The following is a 26,126-nucleotide window of genomic DNA, read 5'->3' as shown; positions in this document are numbered from 1 at the left end:
ATGCTACATAGAATAGCATTGCTCGGCCGAAGTACTTTGCTGATATCAGGCTACCTTGCTGTGCATGGAAAAATTAGAGGACGCTCAGGCTTGGCCTTAAGAGTAGACGCGATAATGCCTTAACACCGTCTGTTCAATCCACGAGCTTTTCTTTCCTTTATTTTGTTTCTTGGGAAAAGATAGGCACGGTATTGGACACCTAAAGATATATGAGGACCATATGTCGCCGTTTCGAATCCCTTTCGCAAACTAGCCTCCAACCTGGCTATCAGGTGAATGCTAAATAAGAACCGGAATGGTATGAAACCATGTACCTCAAGGCTGCACATAAGAACATTTACGTGAAAACGTTGATACGAAATCAAGTGCGTATTTTTTCCGGCACCGTTTTCTCAATTCTGGGTTACGGTGACAATTTACATTTTCATTTTACGGCAATGCATTTTTGCCCGAAGGAGCTATATAAACTTCGAGTAAAAGGCGTGTCGTGTCGTTCTGACCGATCGCCATTACTTTACAGTTTCCTGTTTTTTCATGGGCAATTTAACTTTTTCGCAGCTTCCGCCGTGGAGATGCGAGCTGGAAAACATTATGCTGACCTCATAGCCGGCTTCGAAAACCAAACTCGGATAACAATGGCCGATGTTGTAGAAGGCAACCTAGACCCCCTGCCATCTGGTGCCCTGCACGACGTCACTGTTTCCCTCCCGGTCACGCTGTCATCGCCTCGGCAAGATGGGGCCGTCATCTGGAACGCTTACGTGGCAGCTCGAGTGATTAACAGCGATGGCCTGAACTCCAAGACTTCGAACATTGTATCAGTGTCTTACATCACTCCGCCTGCTACGACAGCAGTGCATACCACCACCTTAGAAGCAACGACAACCGAAATTCGCGCGACGACCGAAGCCCTGGGTTCAGCTAATGAAAGTAGTGGAGGGTCGCGCTTTGTCGCGTCTTTCTGGTTCTGGATTTTACTTACCTGCATCGCTGTCGCGATCGTGATTGCTATTGTGATCACGGTGTCGGTATCGTTGAACCCGAAGAAGCGCAGGATCTACCACCTTTTCGTGCACAAGCGCCGACCACTCATTTCTGTATAGTACTTCGCGAGTCGCATGTGTCGCAGAGAACAGCCATCATCACCCTGTTACTCCTGTAAAGCCCACGGGTCTCTACAAATGAATTAATCATTATTGTTACTACGGTGGACATGTGACTACAAAGGAACATATTTTTAATGATGCTCCCTTCGTGGAGGCACCACCTGCTGGACATGCAACTAAGTTGTGTTCGTTGTTTCATCATGAATGTTATCCTTGGGAGTTTCTCGCGATTTGCTTCTACTGCTAAGGTTCTGCAGAGGCTAGTCATTTTTTCTCTTCCCTGCGAGAACCTGTTTTGGGATGGTCTCTCACGACGGCTCTACTGTAGCATAATATGGACACCTGGGCAAAAGAGGTGGAAAATGATTTATTTGGCCAGAGCTCACAGACAGAGCGGGTGCCCATCTATCCCTTAAAATACTATTTGGACCGTATGGTGGCAGGCTCGAACATCTTAGTCTGGAAACACCGCACAAACAACTATGCTCTTCAGACGCTATCGACTAGAGAATACACACCGACACATTTTTTAATCTTCATATTTTAAACAAAATAAGTCCAACAAAATATCCAAGCTACTGTCCTTGGGGCTGAGCGAACCCCACACTCTACCATACCTCTTGGGAATGACAGGACAAACCTGATGAAACGTAAATGGTGCCACATCTGACACACGAGCAGTGGAAGACGGTCCTGACCTGCGACAACCTGGACCATTCATTTATTCCTCAAGGCAGTTGTCGCCAGCGGAGCTCTAGACCAGGGAACAGACTACTTAGGCCTCGTTAATTATATTTATTAAAAACTTCCTCTCTCTCTCTCTCTCTACTTTCCTATCTTGTCAGAGGCGTAGCTGGCGCATGCGCGAGGAGGAAGCGAGAGTCGCGTTGCGCCAGCCGCCGTGACACGAGGCACCCTGCGCGGCACTATTACGAAGAGCATTCAGGGCAGAATGGCTTTCGAAAGGAATGAAACAGATTACTCATTACTTTAGCAAAGATTTTGAGAAAGTAATTAAAGTAACTGTACTGGGTTACCATTATTGCTCACAAAAAGTAATGACATTGCATTGCAATTACTGCCAGAATGTGATTACGTTCACTTATGCATGGCGGTCGTGGCTCCCGTATTATTCAATGTTCGAGGTGAGACAGGAACGCGACCAGAAGCACGGCCATGTTGGCCCACTTCATCATTGAATGTCGGAGGACCAGAGCACTGCCGACAGAAGGTCGCCAGTGCAGATCCTTCTATTCGCGCTTAAGCAATGAAAAAATTCTTGCGTGCATTCAAACAGTGAAGGCAAGGTTGTGCGTTTGGTACTTCCGTTTCTTCAGCGCCCTAATAGCTTCATACGGTCGCTCAGTCTGTCTCCTGCGTTTTCTTCAAGCAATTCAACGGCACATGAATATAACGAATGCAAGGCAGGTGGCAAAAATTAAAAGTGAAGGGGAAGAGGAAATCCTGCCAAAATTTGTTTCGTGGCAGAAGAGGTATACCGTCTCTTACTTTCCTTTCTCTTGATAAAAGCAATATTTAAATAAGTTTACTGGTCATGACACTTCCCTTAAAGTTTAATGCAAGGACAGGAGTAGCCGTTAAAAGCGCCTTTGACTGTTTGGGGGCATTGCAACCGTGCCGCCATACTCGCTCTATGGCACACAACGAAGAAAAGTGTTTAAATATTCCTGGGAATGCTAAAGAATCTTTCGAATTATATTTCGAAGAGAAGTGGAGAAAAGATAACCAAAAGTAATTCGATTCAGGCCATGGAACGAGAAATGTGATGGCAAAGAACGCATGGCGTTTGTGCACCTGCTATATACTATTGTCGTAGAAATGTGTTTCTTGCCTCTTCCTGAAGCATCTAGTGTAGAAATGTGGCAGATCCGCTGTCTTTCAGAAACACTGCCAGATCTTGATGCGGCGCATAATTATAAGCGCATGATCGCGATTTTGTGTACCATTTTTTCTGCACGATCTTCTCGGCTTTAACGATTTTTTTTTCGTAACGGGACTAGTAATGCTTCCGCATTAAAATTCAGTTATTTGACCTGTTGATCATGTTTCGTGCGGACTCCGTAGTCAGGAATAAGTTTTTTTTGAACAGTTGACTTTAAATGCCACATTTTTCGCCCCGAGTTATTAATAAAATTTATTATTTTGCCGACTGGTCGTCATAGTTTTTTTCTGTGCAACATTCTCTCAGTGTAACTACATTGACAAACGTGCAGTAAAAGGGCCAAAACTCGCGAATCGGTGACCAATGTTTGTGTCGTTGTGTAAAAGAAGGCGGCAGCGATGAACCGCTGTGCGTTTAAATCACGGAAATAGTGTGAACAGTGGTCCGTACGTTTATTTGACTGTGACTGTTATGTTTGTTTGCTTATAAGCAAGGGTTTGTTCGGCGTTCTCTAGGCTCAATCAGTAAATTCCGACGCCCGCAGTGTGGCGATCATCTTGGCTAGCGCGCGCTTGTAAGCCGCTGTGAATGCGTATGAGATGTGCTTCGGCGCCCGGGAGACCACCTCATTTTCAAACTGCTGGATAACGTCTGGAGCATAGTCCAAAGCCACGCCAAGGGGCTTCAGCCTGGCAGTCACGTCTGTCACCTGGAAGTCCGTGAAATGCGAACCTGCGAAAATGCGCGCATAGCGGTGTTAGTGCGACCGATTTCTTGCTGCGTTATTGGACGATGAAACATATCAGAAGCACAATGTGCAGAAAAGCAATTAGTCGAGTGTAATAAACAAAACAAACGATTGTTTATGCAGCCACACGTGTCTCCTTGTGTACTTTACACTCAATATAAATAGCACATTGCTTTAAGTGACGAAACGAACCCATACACTCGCCAAAGGTTAGAAAAATGGAAGAAAAGGGAAAATGACTTTTCGGCGCCCATACGGGTACCTTGATGAGAATAAGGCGAAGCACGTTAAGGTTAGCTATCTAGGGGCGATTATTCGAATGTAGTGGATGGATATGTATGGGATATTGCCTCGTGCCTAACTTACCGTATGTGACCGTATGGGGACCGAAATGTCAATCTGTCTCTTTTTTTTTCAACCTCTGGCTAGTGTTTTGCTACGTCGCTATAAATTTCCCTCTCCAAACGGGATTCCGTCGAACGGTGGACAGTATATGCGATTTCAGTACAAATCCACCCCAAAATATTTGGCGATATGTAATAGAAATGCAGCTGCGTTCGATAACTAAGGCTTCATGAGAGATCAGGAAATATTTCCATGAGAGCCTTTATTCTTTTTGCGAAACCCTTACTTGCCTCATGACTGGCGTGAGCAGGATGAGATGCGAAAATATATTCACGTGATTTGGTATAAAAACAGTGACGCAAGCATTCCCTGCGCAGTATTCTCGGTGGTGTCATAGATGTCACTTCCCATTTACCATGCATCTGCTAGTCAAGGTGGAGGCTAGTTTGTGGCAGGGATTGAACCGACGACATATGCCCATCCAATTGTATGCCTTCAAACCGTGGTTTAGGCAGTTACTGCTCCCAGAAGTCGCGTGACAGCATGCCAGTCTATGCGGCATGCGCAAAAACAGGCACTGAATACATAAAATGCCTGGGAAAGAACCTTCAATTTCAGGTATTGAAATTTCAAAGTTCAATACCTGACTCACAGTTCATCTTTGAGGGCAATTGAACTTTCACATTCCCACATGTAAGCACTCAAGTGCTCCTGCAGAAGTTTTGATGCGAAAGCATTTCTTTTCTTGTGGGACCGTGGACAGGAATTGTGGACATGTCCACACAAACTATCAATAGAAAACAAAACATTCCCGTGACTGGTTTTCGAATCCGCGCCAGAACGAACATATTAGCTTCCCGAGCCCAGGCCCGAGAGCGCGTACTCTTACCGCAGACGATCCCGCCTCGTGTAAAACTGCAACACATGCACTCTGGCGCTGTGCAGTAAACATCGTCGTCTTCATAAAGTTCTACGTGCGCCACTCTTTCATTTAACCTGGGTAAATACGCCATACACACACCATCTGGCCGAGTGCGGCAGATGTCCGCCAGCGTAGTGTGGGGCGAATTCACTAGGCGGCGTGATAGAACTCGCAATGCTTTCGCACTACTGCACCAAAATAGACTTAAGGACACCCCCCAATTTTTTTCTTTTAATGCATCCGATACCCCTGGAGGTCATAGACGCAGTTCTATTCTTGTAGAAAGAATGTGTAGGCGTAGCGAGGAGCTCTAACATAACGAACAAGTAATCATGTTTGAACTGCGAAAATTGTCAGAGCACATCCTTAGACTTACATTCGGTACAGTTGTCCTGGCGCGACTCAAACTTGAAGTAGACGTTGCCAGTGTCGACCAGCAGTTCGGCCACCACCGATTTGGACCGATCGTCGACGATCACTTCGACGTCGTACCTGGCGACCACGCCGCGCAGGTTCAGGTTGCACCATATCTCGACCAGCGGGGAGCCGGCATCTTGGTCACCGCGTAGGCCACAGTCACCCACTCGCCGCACCTGCGCGAGAGGAGACGACCGCTTTGTGCTCGGAGAAAGAACTACGCTCTAAGAGGTTTTATATATAGGCACAGCGACGCAGGGAGTTTCTGAAGCGAGAGGCTTGTGTGACGGGTGCCCCAGCAAAATGGCCAGGTAAGAGGAAAGGTGAAAGCATGTAGTTATAAAAGCATGGACATTTCATGTCTTTCTTTTTCTTGACAATGAAGGATAGGCCAAACAGTAACCAAAAAATGAAAGAACTCGACGTTTCGGTTCCCGAAACGAGAGCCTTGTTCACTATCAGAACATAGATACGGAATAGCCCGCTATATACGCTTCAAATTACGCCCCAGGCCACGAGTGTACGCGATAAGAAGGAGGCCATCAGTGTGATTAAGTATGTTATTGTTTGTTTGATAGACTATGTATTTCAGATACAGACTGCGTCGAAGGTTCTTTTCCGTTTCTAAAATTCGCCAGCTGTTCCATTCTGTGCAGTGCCCCTTGGTTTCAGCATGTTTACCAAAACATTAGACGACACTTTTTTGTTTCTTACATAATTTCGGTGCTGTTTCAGCCTCTGCACAATGTCTGCGCTTTCCCCCAGATAAGCCTGATGATAGTTTCAGCCTGGTATGCTGTAGACGACACCAAGGAATTTTTCTTTTGGTAGGGTGCCTCACGTTGACCGGGGCTTGCCGCAACTTTTTTCTTTGTGGACCCCCTTCTACCACTGCCCAATGATGTTGTGGTCACTTCCTAAATTTGATTAGCTTTGCACCACGTGACATGTCGAACTTCACTAAGGATGGTTAAGTCCGGCGTGGTGTGTGCAGATATGCTGTTTCTCAATCTTGTGGGTGTGGATGGGTCTGTGATTAGGGTATGAGACATGTCTATTGCGCCTCTTGCCAGAGGAGTCTTCCCTTTATACCTTCTTTCTTGTACCCCATGCTGGGTACGGGGCGGTAAATCCTCCCACAATCACTAACGAGTGCTTATTTGCAATTTTTTAGACGGCCTGAATCAGAGCATACATGGCAAAATTACTTTTGAAAAGGAATTAAATAACATTACTAATAACTTTTCTGAAACTCGCAGAAAAGTATTTAAATTACATTACTCATCACTGCTCCCAAAAAGTAATGAAATTACATTACAATTACTGCTAGTGAGTAATTCAATTACTTTTAAATTACTTTCTAGTTTTCATCCATGCAAAAGCTAAGTAAAGCTAGTAAACAAAAGAACAACTTGTTCTCCAGACGCGAAGCACACATTCTTTCGTCTTCCCGCCAAATTCATCCCAGAGAGCTATTCCTTCCCTCTTTCCTACAGCACTTGCCATTACAAAAACAAAACAACAGTAAAAAAAAAGACAACTACAACAAAAGCAGAAGCATCGTCGAACGATCGTGAAATGGCCGGCGAGTCCAGCGTCTTGATGGCCCGGAGCTGTCTCCGGCATTTGAAGGGCCCGAAGACGCTAGCTTATTTATTGCTTCCGCAGTCCCAAGAATCGACGTCGGCACCTTGTGCTCACTGCTTAGTAATGCTCAAGTAACGGTTGCTCACGCCGTGGACCCTTCCGCCTACTTCCCCTAACCCGAATCCTCCCTCGCCCCGTGGTGACGACTCACGAGTGTAACCAGGCACCAATGTGCCCGAGCCGACGCAGCAGGGAGTGCGTTTTCAAGCAGCCTTCTTGCACCATATCTCCCTTCGGCATCTCCTTGACGTCTTGTATCCTACTGCTTGGAGAATGGTTGCCATGGGATAGCCGCACTAAGTGATCCTGCTACACACGAGGTCTCAGACTCGCTGTTCTGCTCAATTCCGTCGTCTTTTGCCTATTCGTTACGCTGGCGTCGACTTGCCGCATGTCGTTCCTGCTTTTGCGAAACTCTACTTTGTAGTTTACTGAAGGAGTAGTGGTGCTGTTTAGTAAAAGTAATTTCGAAAGAAATTAATTACTTTTGCTGCGAAATTACTACCGAGAAGTAACTCATTACATTACTAAATTATCAAACAGAGAAAGTGATCCATTACATTACAAATTACCGATAAAAGTAATTAGATTGCAATAATTTCATCACTGTAATTCAATTACTGCCATGTCTGAATCAGAGTACCAAATTTGATTTTTCTTTGCTTAGGTGAGTTATATATACGAACAAGCTATATAAACGATGTGAGATTCAATATGCACAAACTGCCTTTATTTGCTTTACTTGGTATTAGTTCGATTAGGACGTGATCTACATATTTGATTTTTGTTTCATGTTGAGTTGTAGCCATATTTTGTTTGACAAGAGTGGCCACTTGTGTCTTTGCTTCTCTATTGCAGAAAGTTCGGTAACCTGCCAATTTTGCTTGCATTCCTACTGCTAGTAATGGTATTGCATCAGCTTCATCTCTATTATTTAACAACTGTTGCAGAATCGGCCTTTTACTGCGGTAACCTCGACAGTTCCACTGCCAGATAGTGTGTATGTTAGTTTTGCTCCGAAATAAAAAAAAAAAGCTAATCCGCGGCTTCCGTAAATCCTACGAAAGACAGATCTGCGCCGCATGTCATTTCCTTCACGCCGCCACGATCCGCGCACAATTGGTCTATGACTCGCATGCACAAAAATTGTTGGCCACCTGTGGTAGTAGAAAGGGATGGAAAACACTCTCTGACGAGATGTGATGTATGTCGATGCTAGTATAAGCGAAGATCACGGGACCACCGCTACCACTTGTCAAGATAATGGCAAACGACAACCTGCTCATACACTTTCTTCCCTGTCTAGAACTTCCCCAGGCGGTACTGATAACCATAGGTAATGCAATACGCATCTTCTGTCCGCTTATTTTGTCCTCTTGTCACCTAAAATTTCAGAAAAAGTAAATAGGACCACGGAGTGAAAAGTATTAAATATTTTCTCAATTTAAGTGATTGTTTAAGTTCGGTGTGATGGTTAATATATCGATAAAGCATTTAAATTATATAGAACAGATAAAGCGCGTGTACAGTTTTGATTTCATCTTCCGCGCTCTCGTTTTATTATTAGCATTGACATAGAACCATAATTATGCTATCAAAGTGAGTGGAAATCCTAGAAAGACTCGCTTCTCCAGTGCCGCGCGGCTGAATTTCGCCATTCTTGCATAAATCGCATCCCGGAATCGTTTGGCGTGTTTAGAAACAATGTAATTTCATCAGTGCTGCATGATCGCGAATAGGCGTCAAAAGTATTGGAAAACTGAGTTTTACGAATATTAATGCTTTGATATCGACAAAAGGCCAATATATTGGACAAATGCCCATATATAGTCCGGCCTCAGGAGGCTAGGAGCCACATTGGCATCACAGACTCTTCAGGCGATTTCCGCGGTTGTGCTATCAATTTTTTGGCGCAGGATATTTGGGAAGTAGTCATAAACCTCGGTAGAAGAAACAAGTGACACCAAATAGTTTGTCGGTTTTATCAATATGACCCCCCCCCCCCCTATAGAATGGTCTATGTAGTCTCTATAGACTTTTGTAGGTAATTAATATTCTTTCGATACATTACTTTTGTGACTAGATTATAAATTAAGGTGTACAGCCCTCGCCATTACCTTTCGTCATAGGCCATGAATGGACTATCCACAAAGCTAAATTTTATGACAGCCTGCTTCATTTTGGTACATAGACATATTATCCATAGAAAACCCTATATTTGTTTATAGTGTAAGGTAACGCGAAGGTCGGACTTGGGGAATCAGGCTTTATTACAGACCTGAAGCCTTGGTCGCACACTGCAGCCAAACACACTCCGCGATCACGATGGGTATCTACAAGAGGGAGCAGGATGAAGATGAAGCAGCACGTTCAGCAGTGTGGAAGATGAAGCGCCACACAGTGCTCACACTATTTCGCCCGCGCAGTTCAAGCGGCCAGCCTGGCCGCAATTAGTCCGCAGGAATGCGCCGAACAAAAGGTTTCATACGTGAAACGTGGACAACTTCAGTGCCACGGTAACGACAGTCCGGAGGAGGGTAAACAGGGGAGACGCGATAGTTGACCGGGGAGGTTTTTGCAAGAACTGTGTAAGGACCAATGTAACGGTGCTGTAACTTGTCACAAAGGCCAGGAGTGCGTAATGGGGTCCAAAGTAACACCTCGTCGCCGGGACGGAACGAAACTTGGCGATGGGTTGCATCATAGCGGTACTTGCGGTCTTCCTGGCTAGCTTCCGTGTTGACGCGAGCAAGCCGGCGTGATTTGGCCACTCGGGAAAGGAACTGGTCGGGAAGAGAGGATGAGGAACTGGCATGTGTAGAAAGAAAAGAGGCGTCAAGAAAGGTAGCGGGAGAACGGCCGTAAACGAGGAAAAACGGGGTGTAACCTGTGGTCCGCTGTACAGCCGTATTGTAGGCGAACGTAACAAAAGGAAGTATTACGTCCCAGTTTCGGTGGTCCTGGTCGACATACATAGACAACATGTCAGAAAGCGTGCGGTGGAACCGCTCAGTCAACCCATTGGTCTGCGGGTGATAGCTGGAGGTCAATTTGTGATGTGTGGTTGAGGCTTCAATAACTTCGGCTACAATCTTCGACAGAAATGTCCGACCACGATCGCTGAGAAGCACTTGAGGGGCCCCATGGCGCAGTACGAGCGATTCCAAAAAGAAGGTCGCGACCTCATGTGCTGAGCCATTAGGCAGGGAAGCGGTCTCAGCGTAGCGTGTTAGGTGGTCGACGGCGGTGACGATCCAGCGATTACCTCGTGCGGACAATGGAAGTGGCCCGTATAAGTCTATGCCAACAACGGCAAAAGGAGTAGCAGGGCAAGGTAGCGGCTGTAGTAGGCCAGCAGGAGGAGAAGTGGGCCGTTTGCGGCGCTGACATGGCAGACAAGAGGCGACGTATTTTGCCACACTTGAGGCGAGGCCTGGCCAGAAGAAACGGGCTTTCACGCGGTGGTAAGTTTTGTGAAAGCCTAAGTAACCGGCTGTAGCATCATCGTGGAAAGCCGCCAGGATACGGGTGCGAAGCGCTCTCGGAATAACGGGGACCCAACGGGTGCCTTCGGAGCAATAAATATAACGGGAGAGCACGCCGTTGTCAAGTTTGAACTTTTGGAGTTGCCTGCGCATCCTAGCGGTAGGAGGGTGAGAAGCACCGGTGAGAAGGTTGATTAGGGAAATACAGTAGGGATCTGCTCGCTGGTTTGAAATAATGGCGTAGCGATCTGGAGCAGCGGCAAGAGTAGCACAGGTTAAGGTTGGGGCTCTGGACGACATTGGGACGTCGAGGGTGCACGCAGGAAGGCTCGAGGAAGCACTAGGTGGCGATTCTGATAGCGGGCAGCGGGAAAGAGCATCGGCATCTCGATGTTTGCGTCCCGATTTGAATATGACATCAAAGTGGTACTCCTGCAAACGCAGAATCCAACGGCCCAGGCGTCCAGTCAAATTTTTGAGGGTTGATAACCAGCACAGAGCGTGGTGATCGGTAACGATCGTGAAATGGCGGCCGTAGAGGTAGGGGCGGAATTTCTGAACTGCCCAAACGACGGCTAGGCACTCTTGCTCAGTGATGGTGTAGTTGCGTTCCGCTAGTGTTAGAGTTCGACTGGCAAACGCAATTACCTTTTCCCGAGAAGCGGTATCACGTTGCAGAAGTATGGCGCCGATACCGAGGCTGCTGGCATCGGTGTGAAGAATGGTGGCAGCAGTGTCGTCGAAGTGAGCGAGAACAGGGTCCGAAGTGAGGGCATTCTTTAGGGTTTGGAAAGCTTTTTCGCATTCTTCGGACCAATTGAAAGTAGTACGGTCTGTAAGGAGGCGGTGCAGCGGTGCAGCAATGGTAGCGAAATTTCGAATGAAACGGCGAAAGTACGAAGACAGGCCAAGGAAACTGCGTAGTTCCTTAGTCCGCTGAGGGCGTGCAAAGTTCAAAACTGCAGCAAGCTTGTCAGGGTCGGGTCGAATGCCATCGCGGCTGACGAGGTGGCCCAGGATCTTGATTTCTTTCTTGGCGAAATTACACTTTTTTGTGTTCAGCTGGAGACCGGCGGATGCCAGGCACGTTAATACTTGATCAAGGCGGCATAAATGATCAGAAAAAGTCGCAGAGAAAATAACTATGTCGTCCAGGTAGCACAAGCATGTTTTCCACTTAAGTCCTCTAAGAACAGTGTCAATCATGCGCTCAAACGTAGCGGGGGCATTACAAAGTCCAAAAGGCATGACATTGAATTCGTAAAGCCCATCGGGAGTAGCGAATGCTGTTTTTTCTTTGTCGGCTTCGTGCATCGGTATCTGCCAGTAACCGGAACGCAAATCCAAAGTGGAGAAATATTCGGCGCCCTGAAGACAGTCGAGGGAGTCGTCAATTCGTGGCATAGGGTAAACATCTTTTCGAGTGACTTTGTTAAGTGCGCGGTAATCAACGCAAAAACGCACGGACCCATCCTTTTTTTTGACCAAGACGACCGGAGATGACCAGGGGCTAGCTGATGGCCGAATAATGTCTCGCCGGAGCATATCATTCACATTATCTTCTATGATTTTACGTTCTGATAAGGAAACACGGTAAGGGCGGCGGCTAACAATAGAAGTACCTTCTGTAATAATGCGGTGCTGTGCAGAAGACGTTCGGCCCAAGGTCGGAGAAGTGACATCAAAGGAGGCTTGGTGTTTTCGAAGTAATTCCTGCAAAGCTTGGCGGTGAGTCGCAGGAAGGTCAGGATTGATGGTGCCAAAGAGAACACAGAGAGAAGCATCGGAAGAAGCTGCTGGAAGGTCGGACTTGGGGAATCAGGCTTTATTACAGACCTGAAGCCTTGGTCGCACACTGCAGCCAAACACTCTCCGCGATCACGATGGGTATCTACAAGAGGGAGCAGGATGAAGATGAAGCAGCACGTTCAGCAGTGTGGAAGATGAAGCGCCACACAGTGCTCACAATAGACACAAGTCTACGAAGATTAAGTGGCTATAAATCTATTAATAGTCTATAGACCTTGACGTACGTCTAAAAGCCTAATGATTGTATAAATTATTTTGTAAGCCACCATCTTGTCACCATGAAAGTTCACCCGCCGTTTGTTTTTCCGAGCAGCTTAGATCCTCACACGCACCTTCTGAAAGCTTCGCGACAACAAATGTAACCTTAGAGTTGCTGAAAAACTTATTCTTAATGGAGCATCTCTGCAATTTTTTGGGGAATCCTGTGCATTAGGCTTAGTATTGAGAAACATCGTCAATACGTGCGAGTCTAAGGGATATCGATGTCTGGGTTGGGTTTTGTGGAGAATATTGACAGGTGATCGTATGAGGGGTTCACTGACTAACAACACTTAGGTGATGAGTGATATCTTTGTCAAGGGTTCCTGATAAGTTTCAAACACCTGTCTTTTTTTCTCACCAAATCACTGACATCTAAAAGCACCTTGGTGTTCCTTAAAATTTTTTTTTGTGCCTTCATATCTCACTACCAAAGCTGTTGAACACGCTCGGCGAGTTACGTAGGGAAAAAGGTGAACAGCATAGGTTCCAAGAAGTTGCTTCATTATATAGTAGATTTAGGTAGCTAGTCGGCCCAACTCTTGTCACCTGGTTTTGAAATAACAGTGTTAAACCGAAGCTTTTCGGGGCACGGAAAATGCCCGAGCTATTATCTCTTATGCTCTAAACGTTTGAAGTCGGAGTGATAGTTTTGGACAGCAATAAAGCCCAACGACAAGTTGGCAAATTGGTGAAGCGCCACGCACAGCCCGTACCCGTCTAGTGCTGGCGTAAATATTTGGTATAATCCATATGTGAGGCCCAGTACTGGTTTCTTTTGCCAGCTGCTTTAAGTGGATAGATAGTAGTGTGAGGGCTAAAAAGAGAGTCCCCACCAGTATCATAAACTTATCATGAGTGTGGAGAAAGCCAATTGTAAACTAAAAAGAAAACACGCTGTGATGGCTAAAGGTGACAGACGAAACATTATTGCACCCTTTCTGCACAAAGGAGAATTCTTTGCAGTTTTTCCTTGTATGCGTGACTTTGCGATGGATGCTTTCGTTGGGGCTTTCATCTTCTTAAAGATAGGATAAGATAGAGTGATTTACTCAAGATGTTAGGTCGCAGCGGAAGTCGTGGAAAACACCTCACTTTAAGTTTTCACTTCAAACGTACGGCAAAGGAGAAGATGACAAGGAAGAAGACAAGACAGAAAGGTAGCAGATGCAGCGGTTAGCCCCAGTGCGTCGAAGGTTGAATTAATTTAGTCTCACGACCACATGCTGCAACCGCCGGGGTGGAGTGACGCCCGGCTGCTCTTCCTAAATCGTCAACCAAGTAAATTTTTGCGTGAGACACAGAAGCGTTCGCCTTGCCAGCCTTTACAGTTTTCTGCCTCCTTGACAAGCTGTCTCGTTCATTGCTTAAAAAGTACACATGCCGCACGTATATGATGTGCATATACCCTTCGGCGTAGGTTTCCTAGAGTGCCGTTCTGCAGGTGGAACTCGACATATCCCGAGAAGGTCCAATTATGCTGGTTGTCCACGTCGAACGAGATGTCTGGAAGGTCCAGCACATCCACACCGGCACCGGCCAACACCTGGTCGATAATGAAGTCGATGTGCCCGGGGCTGGCCCACGCGCATGCTGTGCCGACATTCGACAAAGAGAGGACCGTGTGAGGGCATTAGTTAGGGGAGGCGTATACACTTGCACTCGTGCGAATACAGGTAGATGGCGAATTAGAACGAAGTTTCACTGTCTTATTCTAGTCCACCTTACCGGCCGCAACGCTGTATGCTCCTTAACAAAGTAACTTCAGCATTGGTCAACAGGCGCTCGCGAATCTCTTGAATATTCTCCTGCAAAAAGTATCTGCTACTATTTTATTCGCTAAAATGCCTTTCACACGAGGTGTGTTTATCCTGTATTGATGCTTATATCTAAGCTATACTGTTCAGAACAGTATTGCTTGTGTCAGCGTCAACCTTCGAAGAACTTTTGCAATGCGGCATTTAGCAAGCAACCTATTAGCATCACCAGTGATTTTTTATAGTGGATGTATGCCCAATATTGGCAAGCATCAGAACTCAATGTGTGCACTTTATCTTTTGACTTCGGTGAGTACAGCAGGGTTCTACCCTTAGTGAATAACCCTTGGTGGTTCCGCTGTGTTTCGGGTAGAGCCTAGACTCCCCATTTACAAATTCCTGAGTATGCTACTACCACATCCCCACTTTATTTATACAAAGCGCCGTTCTTTACACTGTTACAGCCTTAATTTGTCCCCTCTTCTCTTCACGCTCTGAGATTGCTTGCTCAACTAATTCGATCGCTCGTGCGAAGATGTAATTCGTTGCTCTTGCTTTGTTCGTTTCAATGCCAGATGAAATACGAAGGACTGAATCAAGGGACTAAAAGGCTTTCTCAGCCTACCACGAAACTTGCTCTGCAGCTCTTTACAGGTTTAGCCAAAACTGTTTGCTTTGGCGGTGCACTCATCTTTACAGTGAACCTAAATGCGTCAAGTAAGTACGTATTTTGAGTTGAAAGCGTTCACGTTCCTCAACGCTCATTGACAAATTCACGTAATCATCATCTCGACCCTCGAAAGTTTTATTATTAGAACTTGTGTTTAAGAAACCCACGACTGTGCTGGGTGGAAATGTTTCAGGCGGTTCTTTGAACATATATTTCTGAGCCATGTCCACTGCCACATATCAGAGCTTTGAAAGTAGCGGCGCGTCCTCAGTGGTTCAGAGGCTCAGCGCTGGAAAAAAGTGTAGTGTTCTTGAGACACTTCCACTCGAGATAGCCAGCTCCTCGACCCTCAAGTACTTTGATAGGTGAGCTCCGGCTTAGAGTGCCGCAGATCACTGGCAGCTACCAGGCTGACTGCGTGTAAGGGAACGAAATGCTCCTTACTGACAAAGGAGCGTATGACGCGGAACACATAAATGTGGCGCCATTCGAGAATGTCGTTCCTGAATCACGGAAGTTATCGGGTGGCGTTCATCGGACGCCGTTTTTATCTTGACGGTACCGAGGCGTTTCGCGCTGTTCCTCTTCATTCATGCAAAACTTTGAAACTATAGCCTGGGATAAATTAAGTGTGGCCATTTTGTAGGCAATGAATATACGACCTGCATGAAATTCGAACCAGAAAACTGCCACTGCATCACGCAAGAAGGAATTGTAACAATTTTTAAACACAGAAATTGTACACCATAATTAGTCGCCCTAATCTGTAGCACGAGTGGCAAGACACTTACCAGCAAGCAAAACAACCGCTCCTACTTGCACGAACATCGTTGCGGTCTGCAATAAATGCAGCAAAAACTCTCCTCAATACAAGTAGAAAGTACGTCAGTAAGCATTTTAGTTTAGACAAAAGACAAGAAACGTGCTCGCAGCACAGGTATACGAAATTACTGCTAATGCATGATGCAACAAAATGTGATGCTGGAAGGAATCCTGCGCGCTCTGAAATACCAAAACATTTGTAGCTTGCTTTGCTCTCCGAGCAGCCTCCGTTGCTCTTGGGTGACGGGGAGAATATGCTACAAGACGCCAAAAGAACCGAATGAATCCATAAACCCGAAAATGCTTTACTGCCTGTATATCCTGTTTTTCTGGTCTACATACTTATGTAAACCAGGCACTTGAATTTAAAAAAAAAAATGTGGAAAGATGAAAATTTAGCACCGCATAGGCTTCTAGGTGCCTAAAAAATACGCTTAACACTTTTGGATCCCTTGGGGAAGGAGGAAAGTTTTCTTTCTGCTTTTAGCTATCTTCTAATATAGTATTAATCATAGTCGTGCAATGATTGCGATTTAAACGTAGACACATTAGTTATCGAGGCAGATTTCGTGACTACAAATGAAAACAAGCCGACGTTCCCTGCAAAGGCACATTTCGTGGGATAGAGCAAGCGAAGTCTGTTGTAACTAGACCGGCAAAATCGACTGTCATAGTCGTCTGCACTTTGCATACAGCTTAAGCTCTTTTTCAGAACGCATTCACGAATGCACACGAACTTAGTGCTTACGCTAAGACCTCACCTGACGATGGCGTTTGGATGAACCGCTATCAACTGACGGCAGCGTCCGGGCAGTGCTTTCCGGGCAGGGACTGAGATTCGCATCCGCCGATACCGGACGGAACCTCTCGAAGTTCGGCGAAGATGTGGCGAAGACGATTGCCTTTCTTTTGCGGACGTCAGGAGATTTTATCGCGCGAGGTAAGGGTCAGTCGGAGAGAGGCCCTTGACATTGGAAGAGAGCTTCGTCTGCACGCTATGGCTTCTCCACTAAGTTTACGCAGGGCGCAGGCAGTGGTCGATTTGTTCTAGCTTTCATATTCTTGAAGAAAAAGACACGGACACAGCCTGTGGACGATGTACAGTATATACCATGTATAATTTGGCATATTGTATAACTGCACGGTAACAATCAATATATAAGCAGGTCCACCCTCGATGTAGTTCTTTATTGCTTAGGTTCAAAAGCGCGCCTAACCGGTTTTTGATGGACGTGTCAATTATTTGTTATGAGCAAAGGGCGGATTTTAAGAGCAATGTTTTTGCTGCGCATCAGCAGATTAGACCATTTCTATCGATGGTAAAATCAAAAACAAAAACAAAAACATCTTAAAATACTCCCCAGACTTTCACACACGCAGTCCACTGGTTTTCAATGGCAGATTTAACTGCTTTCTGCAAACGCAGGTAAATTTTTGCAATGCATAGGAACCTTAATTCATTCCCAACAGTATCTTACAAAATCTCAAGTCTTATAGTTAATTGTCGTCCCAGCGAGTTCTATAATCTTTTAACGGGCGATAGCCATCGTTGACAGTGGCAGAAATACAAATTGAGAGTCATTTATCAATAACACATTTCATTTCGCACACATCGGGTTTCTTATTACGGAACGAATGTGCACGCTACCCGTAAAATTAGCACTTGATACTCGTAGCGGGAGCAAACGAATCATTGGCTACTGCAGAAAAATAGATGAATAAAGGCAACACTACCACGAACAACACTACTACACTACGCATCAACACTGCCATGAAACACTTTTTGCGGCAGCGAAGTGAAAATAGAGTGCGCTATAGTCCCCACTATTCATCCACTATAACTACCTCGTTGTGCTATTGAAGTTTTTTGTCTTGCATTCGTTTCCTTTAGTGTTGTGGTATCTGAAAAACAGTATCCCAAGTGACCGATTACCGGAGTGCAATAGATAAAATTTAACCAATATGATATGGTTCGTGAACGCGTCGAAGTGCTAGGCCATCCTCACTCCTTCGTGCAGGAGTTTCAGCAGAAAGTCTGAGTACCCGTGCTAGAGATTCCACACAGCCGACCACTTGGGCGTTGTCTGTGCAAGAAGCTTTGTGACTTTCAAATAAAATAAACATCTCCGCTAGTGATTTCTGATCCCCGGGCGGCGCGAACAGATCAGCATAGAGAACTACGCTATTGACGCAGCTGACCACATCGCGTGCTTGGCTGCTACTCTCTCTTGTTGTGAATTAAGTGTCGTGGCCGGTCAGAGCGGCATGGCGTATACGCATGTGACTGGAATAAAGTGGCCGAATTGCACGCGATACAAAAAATGTCGCATGTACTCAGTACCCACGAATTCATGTGACAACAACAAAGACATTTTATATTTATAAAAATGATTTAAACAAGGTCTAGATGCCGGTTATATGTGAACCCTCCCATCCCAAAGGCTATAATAAGAAAAAAAAAAAGATTAATCTCCTCTGCAGAATGTGAATAGCAAAGAAATGCAGGGAAAATGGGAGGTACGGCAGGAAAAGGGAGGAACGGTGCTATAGCAGCCACTAACCTAAAGGAACACAGATGGGAGTTCTTTGGAGCGTAGCTTTACTGCTGCCATTCTTCACGGTCATTAATCTGCGCAATCTACGTACTGCGCACGGGCTAGTTTCACTTGCGTCTCGCCACAGTTGCGCTGCGCGCTCGCTTCTTCGGCTCGACGCCGTCCGAACGCGAGTGACGTCAGCCTCGCAATCTCTTGACCACCAGCTGCGCCGTGCGCTCCTTCTCGCCTGGTGTAAGTCAGCGATATTTTGTGCCATATGAAAGCTGCTTAGAGAGGTTATATAAGCGTCTTATATGCGGCTTTTTTCCTCAGTCTAGCCATGTTTGATGCGATGCCTGTGCCGTCAATGTCTACACTCTGTCCCAAGCGTCAGGCTGAACCTCACAATCCTACAGGTGTAGCCCAGCGCGAGACCTGGAGAGCTTACACTTGTTAGGTTGAACCGGGATGAATTCACGGCAATAATGTAATCGTGGAGAATTGATTAGAAGGCAGAAGAAAACAACACATGCCTCCGGTGGGATCTGAACCCATGACTTCCGAATTTTGAGTCAGGTGCTCTATCGACTGATTTATGGCGACGGCTGTTTCATCTTCTAGACTCTCAGGTATTTACGTTCAGTGCAGTCTGTCCTTGACAGCGCTCGTCATGCCACCGTCCTCCATATCGGTGGACGTGGAACGTACTGTGATACCGCGATTGTGACGTAGGAACGTCATCGGACGGGTGGTATGGTGACCACAGAATTGAACAAAACATGCAAAGAGCAGTGAAACTGCCATTCTGCTGGATTAGATGGTCGCTCCGTTGCATGATTACACCGTGTAGCAAAGAACAAAAGAAGGCAATTTCATCGCCGTCACTATCAACCAAGTTCATTATACTGTTTCGCAGAGGGAATATAGAACAAGAGAGAGACAGCAACAGGCCACATCTACAGACTATATTAAGTAATACAGAAAATAGAGTCGACATACATCACAAATCTCTGCTCGCAGGCGACGGTCCGCAGAATACGTATACTCAGCGATACTCCCCTCCTCCCTTAGTGTTAAACATTATAAACCTCAATGTACACCTTGCATTGCTTAATGCTTCCAGTTCCTGCTGTGATGGAAGGACAAGCGTTGAAGGGCGACTGAACTGGTCACAGAAAGGCACGGTTGGCAGAAATGTTCGCGAGCATGCGCAGTGGAGTCAGCGGCCCGCTTTGCTCCCATCACCATGGACGCTGTCGCTGGTCGCGAACCAGCTGAGATTCCCTATGGATATGATCCCACTGGCAGTCGATTTCAGGGAACGAAGAACCACTTTGTGGCCGATTTTCCGCAGCAGGGCCTCCTGGAATAGAGGACGACGCCACGTGTGATTTTACAAGCTCAAAGTCCCTCATAACGACACAACTGAAACAAAAATGTTCATTACTTCACACAATTAGCTGACTCATATTGACGCTTATGAGAACTACTTTGCCTTGTAAACAGAGCACATTTGGTAGCACACGAACACGACCGCCGAGTGATATGCGACGTCAGCGCACTTCAAAGAACGTCTAGTGGATCAAATTATTCAGAGGAGCCCTGAACAACTTAGTGCGTTTGTAGTCCCCCATGTGTCGTTTCAGTACATTAAACTGCAAACTGCATTGTTCCTGTGACGTCCATCTTATTTTAGTTGTGTATCATTTCCTGCATAATAAAATTTGCCCGCGCTGCTGACTACTTTTTTTTAACATACACTGTTTGCCCCTAGTCTTCATATGCGCTCCTATCTATACCCAAAACTACGCTTATTCGTATTCTCATTCGACAGCATTCCCGTATTACTGACGGCAGGCAAGATTGTCACTTAGGGCTCGCCAAAAAAGCTTCCGCAACATCTAATACATTGCTTATTTATCAACATCGCTAATAGTTAACTTAGAAATACCCGCAGTTCAGCAATCATTGCTGAAGGTCAGTGACCCTTCTGCGCACAAAGCGAAAAAACGAGACGAGTAATCGGGTTAATCTATGGGAGGGCCTGGAGAGAAATACACGCTCTTAAAGCAATGTGATATTTTATGCGTTGACATCCTGGAGAAAACGCTGATTGAGCAATATACAAATAATTCTGATATATTGTTCAAATCCCTGGTTATGAGTCATTAGTTATAAATCGCAATACTGGTCTTAGCAGTCTTAGCAGTGGCGTTATTATGTCGTTCGAGAATGAATGGCGACCTGAAGCACTACAACCGGTTAGTTTCTGCGGACGAAAAAGAAAACGTCGTTTGTTTTTTCCTCACGCTATTGGCCCACAAAGAACTGTATCACTGAAATCTGCACTTTATTTTGAAACCTTGGTTTAATTTGTTTAAGAGCTTAGACCTTATTCTTAGGTTAACGCACTTTAATATTTTGTCCAGTGATACGTCTAAAGGCAGTTTTGTTTACTTTTTGGAACTCACACGCTTCTGAATGCAATTAAAACACCAAAGCGCGTTACTGCTAGCTCTTCACCGCTAACAAATTTATTACCGATCCGCTCCAAGCATAATAAAATCTGAAGTAATAATTTCTGACATCAGCGCTCACTTGCGAATATTTATGTGCGCTAAAAATATGCCGACTGAGCTACGCAATGATGAAATGAAATCGGCGACTGCTCAAGAGAGGGACAACGCATGTGTACTGTGTCGCTCGTCCCTCCTTGGGCAGTCGCCGTTACGCCGCCGTTCTATTTCATCATACACCAACTCGCCCCACAATCCGTTATTTTGAAGGCAGTCATACATACTCCTTTGAAGCTATAACCGAAACACTATCTACACAGAGAAAGTCTGTTCAGAACAGCGACTTTAGATCTGTTCTTTTATTAATCGCAGAACAGTTTCGTAATTATTCGAAGTCAATTCACAAGACCTGTTTGCAAATTTTAAGAAAACAAAGACGCCCCTCTTTCACACTGCGTGTGTCATTGTTCTGTTTGGTTCATGGAGTTTAACGTCCCAGAGCGACTAAGGCTATGAGGGACCCCGTAGGGGCGAGTTTCGAAAAATTCGACCAGCTGGGGTTTATTAACGTGCACTGACATCGCACAGCACACGGACGCCTTTCGCCGCCATAGAAAAGCGGTCGCCACGGCCAGGATTCCACCCCGCATCCTTGGGTACAGAAATCCAGCACCACTGATTTCACAACGGTGGCGGTGGGTGGGGAGAAGCGCGAGTGGAGCATTCGGAAACAATTTCGACCACCTTGGGTATGACCTAATAAATGGTTTTTATAGTTTATTAAGTAATAATAGTTTAATAATTAGGTCGCTGGGAAGTGCCTGGAAGTCTGAAGTTGTCAAAATTAACATTTCAGCCCACCTCCTAAACTCGAATGACATGATGAAAGTCTGCTACGAAATTAACCATGGCCCACGTGCGTACCGGATCGAAGACGGAGCTTTTGCCGTCCACATAGACGAGGCCGCTCACGGTCTCGCGGAAAGTGGGCTGCATCCGGACGTCATCTCGAACACACCTCCATAGTGGATAAGCCCCCAGACAGGTGATCAACTGCAAGCACCCCGCCAAATAAGCACGCAGCAAAAACTGATCCTACAAGGACGGACGCTTAGCAGTAATCTGGGCCGAAAGCAGGACACCATGAGAATACTAGTTTGGGATACCTGTCCATGTTACTAGCCCCGGTGTAATGAACTCAAGACTGACGAATCATTGGTGCGTTTCTTTCGCTAATATGTCGTCGACGACTGGAACATAGTATCGAAAGTTAAACCCTCTATCCCATGAGACCGCTCATCGAGACACAGCACTCCTGGTAGCAGGAGCAGCTCTTAATTTGTGGCTTTATTCACACCAGTGAGTTTCGTCACGAGCTTTTCTTTAGCAATACGATAGGGTATCGGCTCATTATCTGTCAGGAATGCAGGATACCAGCGGACAAGGCATATTTTGCCGCCCATGTGCTAGATTCCGAAAACTAGAGGGGCTTAAGCTATCCTGCGTCCATCATCAAATACAAGGATTGTTAGCTGCGGCCAATAGCTTGAGAGGACGGCATACCTTTGTGTTAACTAAAAATAAGGATTAATTACCATTATAATTGTTTTTCTAGTTAGGCAAAATGCGAGGTGCTAAAGCAAGGTGGGAACCAAGCAAGATCGTTTTTTCAAACGTTACGTATACTGTTTTACCCTCTTGTTCGAAAGCATAGACTAATTTCCTTAAAACCCAGTACGATATTGCTCGTTGCTGGAAATGTTCGCATCGTCCAACGACAAAGACCGACCAAAATACAGGAACGTTATTTTCAGTCATACAGCTGCCCTGTGTTCTGCACAGCTTCTTTTGGCTGCTATTATTTCTCTTTAAAGCTGTGTACTGAATATCCTAATGAAGTGTTTTATCAATTGCGCGTTTTGCCCTCTTTACTTTCCCTTTTCGTTTCGCATTGCCGCGGACCGGTACTGAGACGTCAGAACAACGCAGAGTGCTGTGACTTACTCACCATCCCAGGCTAGTCTGAACAAATATCGTGTACTGCGATTAAATGGCAGCAGGAATAGTCATTTGTCGTCTTTACTGAGTGGTAGTTGATGCGTATTTTCTGTAGGCCGATGTAAGTTAAAATACCGTATGCACGGCCTTCGTCAAAAGTTTTCGGACCATGGGCTTTACTTTTCAAACTTTTAGTTCCATGCAGCTTCGAAGTTCTAGTTACTCCTAAAGTGTTGGGAATGCTTTCTCGTCCTCCTTCGGCTCGGAAGGTTTTAGCTTCAAGGGTGCCGAAAATTTCCGAATATTAGGCTCGAACGGAAACTCAGTGACTTGAGGACTTTTTTCAAAACTGCACATATGTACTTCCAAGAAAGCGTTGATTTAATATGCGGCTATGAAGATGTGACCTGCGCCAGCGCCGAGAGGCCCTCCAGTCCTCCGCCGGCGCCGAAGATGCCGAAGACGTTCGAGGGCGCCTTGCCCTCGGTGATTATGGAGGGCACCATAGAAGTCATGGGCCGCTTCCAGGGGCCTAGAAGATTAGCCGGTGATGCGTCCAGGTCGAATCGCCGTCCGGGTTTGGAGAATGCGTCCATGTAGTTGTTCAGCAGCAGGCCCGATGGGGTGACGAACATGCTGCCGAACCTGTATAGGCACAAGTACATTATATAGGTAATGTGTTACGCTCGAGTGTCGTCAACACGGTGCCTTAAATGCCTACGAAAAGAACTGTGCCAAAAGAAGCCAAGGCCACCTGGTTGGGGCTACTGGACTTGCTTTAGTCAAGTGGTTCAAAAATGAACGAACGCCAATCTTGGAAACTTTATGACGTGACAACGTTGAGAGATTTTGGTAGCACACGAGTTCTGCTCAGCCAATTATTAATTGTAAGACCAAAAACACAATCATGATAGCTCCGATGAACTTGGCATCCCACTAAGCGCAACTGCCTAAAGCGTCATCTCGCATCAGTGATGATTTTCCAGCGATGGTAATGAAAACACGTACTGAGCGGCACGGCATAGAAAAATTAAGGGGAATCGGTGATATCATTTGGTGTAAATATTGCTGGAGGAGTGAGAATTGTCACGACTCTTAAGGTTCCCGCCATTATCATTTGCAGCTTAAGCCACAAATAGAAACACAATAGGGACGAGTGCAGGTAGCAAAATGAAAGAAAATAGAGTACATTTTCACTCGTGAATAAAGCTTACGCTTACTTAAGCCCTGTACTTGAAGAAAAGGTAAAAAGTACACAAAAATTAAGGCACTTAAGCTTCGTCTTAAGTGTAGGCGCGCTAACGTGTGCGCGTATTGCCTCACTTGCTCCTACGTGGATGCTACTTTGATCACACCCACTCGTATGTCTATTAATAAATGAGTTTTATGTTTCAGATCGGCGGACTTGGTTCCGTTTACCATCGTTTGAAGCTTGCTGACTTTCGAGCTCGCTTCCTGTGAACATTTAGGGTGATTCGCTTCCGCTTCTGACGTTGGTACCTCGGCATCTCGCCTTCGCTTCAACTGTCAAGCTGGCTCATACTGAGCGTCCTTCTTGGCATTATCGGCGTCCGTCTTACTTCTCCCTGGCCGTCGAGCAGCACCATAACGACAAGACATCCTCAAACGAAGCCTCTGCTCTACTACACGCCTCTGGTACAATGTCAGGCAACGTTGTCGTACTGGTGACCATACGTAATCAAAATCAGCGACAAACGCACTCACGAGACTATAAGGCGAAAGCATAACTAGGCTATGTCGGCAAGGTCGCGTGTACCAAACGTGTGTACAGAACGTGTTCGCAGCCGTTGTGTCGTGCTCACAAGAGTTATGATCAAACGAATGGTTGTGATTGGTAGAGAATGACGTGAGGATGCTGTAGAAACAAAAAAATGTGTCAGTAGGATGATTAGTTATTTCATTAAATAAAAAAATTAAAAGTAAAATAAATCAGACGTCGAAATAGCTATACGACTAATGTTGACGTCCAAGCGGTGTGGCGTCAGGCCACTCGGAAGTGGGTGTGTTTCTGATCTAATGAGCTAAACAAATGCGCGATAGTAATCAGAAAGGCGTTATGAGCATCAATGAACAAAAAAAAAAATTACAGAGCACTACGGAATCTGCACTGGAGAAATGCGTAAGCTTGAGCGTTGCAGTGTTGTCCCCGAGATGTGTCGGCGAGTTTCTGCGAGTGACAGATACTGCGCCTATCCTTTCCTGTAAACCAATTATAGAACGCCGGCGAACTTTGATGCGTTCAACGGAACGCTGGTGCTACTCGGCAAGGTGGGGGTGGTGATAAAACTTCGTATCCTGTATATGCAACAGATACAGGACAGGCGTCAACTTATCCGCCTACAGACTGCCTGTGGCCCTTGGACCCGGCCGGTGTGTTCGGCCAGTCAGATTACACCTAGGTGAGGCTCATGGTGTGGGCAACAGTAGAACCTCCCGAAATTCTTCCATTTTTGTTGAGAGAACGGTGCAACAAAAACGGAATGATATCGCGAGGCTCTACTGTTGAGAAGCTGTCATTTGGAGACAATTACAGATAGGTTCATACCCAAACCTATACATACTAAACAAAATGCACCCTACCATATACGCGGACAGATGTCCGTGGTGCGACGAAAAAACCACACTATACCAAATCACATGGGCCTGTCAAAACATAGACGTGGTCCCCAAAATTCGAAACGCGAGTGCGCAGCAATAAGAGACTCTGCTGTCGAGCGACCGCTGCGAAGACCAGCAAGGTCTGGTACAGCGAGCTCAACGGGGGGCAGTGGCCAGCGCAGCCCTGGACTGAGGGCAACCAACAATTGGGTAAAAGTAGACGAGTTCGATGGAGAAGACTCCTGGGGATGCAACAAGGAGACACATCTGAAGACGCCCCAATAACCGCCAAAACAATATCAGACAAAATAAAGTTTTTCCTTCTTTCCTTCCGTCATGTGTCTGTTCATTATTATTTTTTATTTTTAGACACGTCCGTATCACTCTCAAACTTTTCTTTACATCGCGTTAATGTTATTCAATTATCACCGATCACTACTCACTAATCAGTCAACAAATCACGCTATCAACCCCTCCAACTGATAAATCAACACTGTGTATACCATATACGCTCTTTACAATACGTCTATCATTTTTCTGGAATCTTTTCAGACTCGACCCTGACGC

The 26,126-nt window shown here is 45.8% G+C and overlaps 3 protein-coding genes across 4 annotated transcripts in view; 1 reads left to right on the top strand and 2 right to left on the bottom strand.

Annotated features, from left to right (window-relative positions):
* The window catches only part of LOC146178112 (calcium-activated chloride channel regulator 1-like), a 36,266-nt gene extending 32,685 nt beyond the window's left edge, over positions 1-3,581 (top strand). Inside the window, exon 14 of the mRNA XM_084577939.1 lies at positions 559-3,581. Within this exon, the coding sequence (XP_084434065.1) occupies positions 559-1,103 (545 nt within the window). The 3' untranslated portion in view covers positions 1,104-3,581. The remainder of the gene's footprint in view (positions 1-558) is intronic.
* LOC146178111 (uncharacterized) lies at positions 3,438-16,782 on the bottom strand. The gene is made up of 5 exons (XM_084577940.1): positions 16,651-16,782; positions 15,859-15,904; positions 14,049-14,233; positions 5,401-5,617; positions 3,438-3,741 (listed from the first exon to the last, which is right to left on the bottom strand). Exons 2-5 carry the CDS (start codon positions 15,893-15,895, stop codon positions 3,527-3,529), a joined length of 654 nt encoding a protein of 217 aa, XP_084434066.1. The 5' UTR covers positions 15,896-15,904; positions 16,651-16,782; the 3' UTR covers positions 3,438-3,526.
* Positions 16,783-18,377: 1,595 nt separating this feature from the next.
* LOC146178110 (uncharacterized) overlaps positions 18,378-26,126 on the bottom strand; it is a 13,248-nt gene continuing 5,499 nt past the window's right edge. The window contains exons 4-6 of one of the 2 annotated variants that reach the window (XM_084579705.1): positions 23,348-23,585; positions 21,867-21,995; positions 18,378-19,789 (exon numbers count right to left, since the gene is read on the bottom strand). In XM_084579705.1, the coding sequence (XP_084435831.1) occupies positions 19,646-19,789; positions 21,867-21,995; positions 23,348-23,585 (511 nt within the window). In that variant the 3' untranslated portion in view covers positions 18,378-19,645. The remainder of the gene's footprint in view (positions 19,790-21,866; positions 21,996-23,347; positions 23,586-26,126) is intronic. The other variant, XM_084579706.1, reaches the window with a different exon arrangement.

This window comes from Amblyomma maculatum, chromosome 9 (genome assembly GCF_055883805.1).
Source record: "Amblyomma maculatum isolate TAMU_Amacu chromosome 9, ASM5588380v1, whole genome shotgun sequence".
In the NCBI taxonomy this organism is placed as follows: Eukaryota; Metazoa; Arthropoda; class Arachnida; order Ixodida; family Ixodidae; genus Amblyomma; species Amblyomma maculatum.
The sequence above is the reverse complement of the archived record's forward strand: the minus strand, read 5'-3'. Positions and strand labels throughout refer to the sequence as shown.

What these genes read in the sequence shown, in the direction of transcription:
- LOC146178111 (XM_084577940.1), bottom strand. Translation starts at nt 15,895, where the DNA reads ATGTTCGTGCAAGTAGGAGCGGTTGTTTTGCTTGCTG. An exon ending in AGCGGTTGTTTTGCTTGCTG is followed by an intron (nt 14,234 to 15,858) that starts GTAAGTGTCTTG and finishes ATGTCGGCACAG; the next exon opens with CATGCGCGTGGGCCAGCCCC. An exon ending in CCAGGACAACTGTACCGAAT is followed by an intron (nt 3,742 to 5,400) that starts GTAAGTCTAAGG and finishes GCATTTTCGCAG; the next exon opens with GTTCGCATTTCACGGACTTC.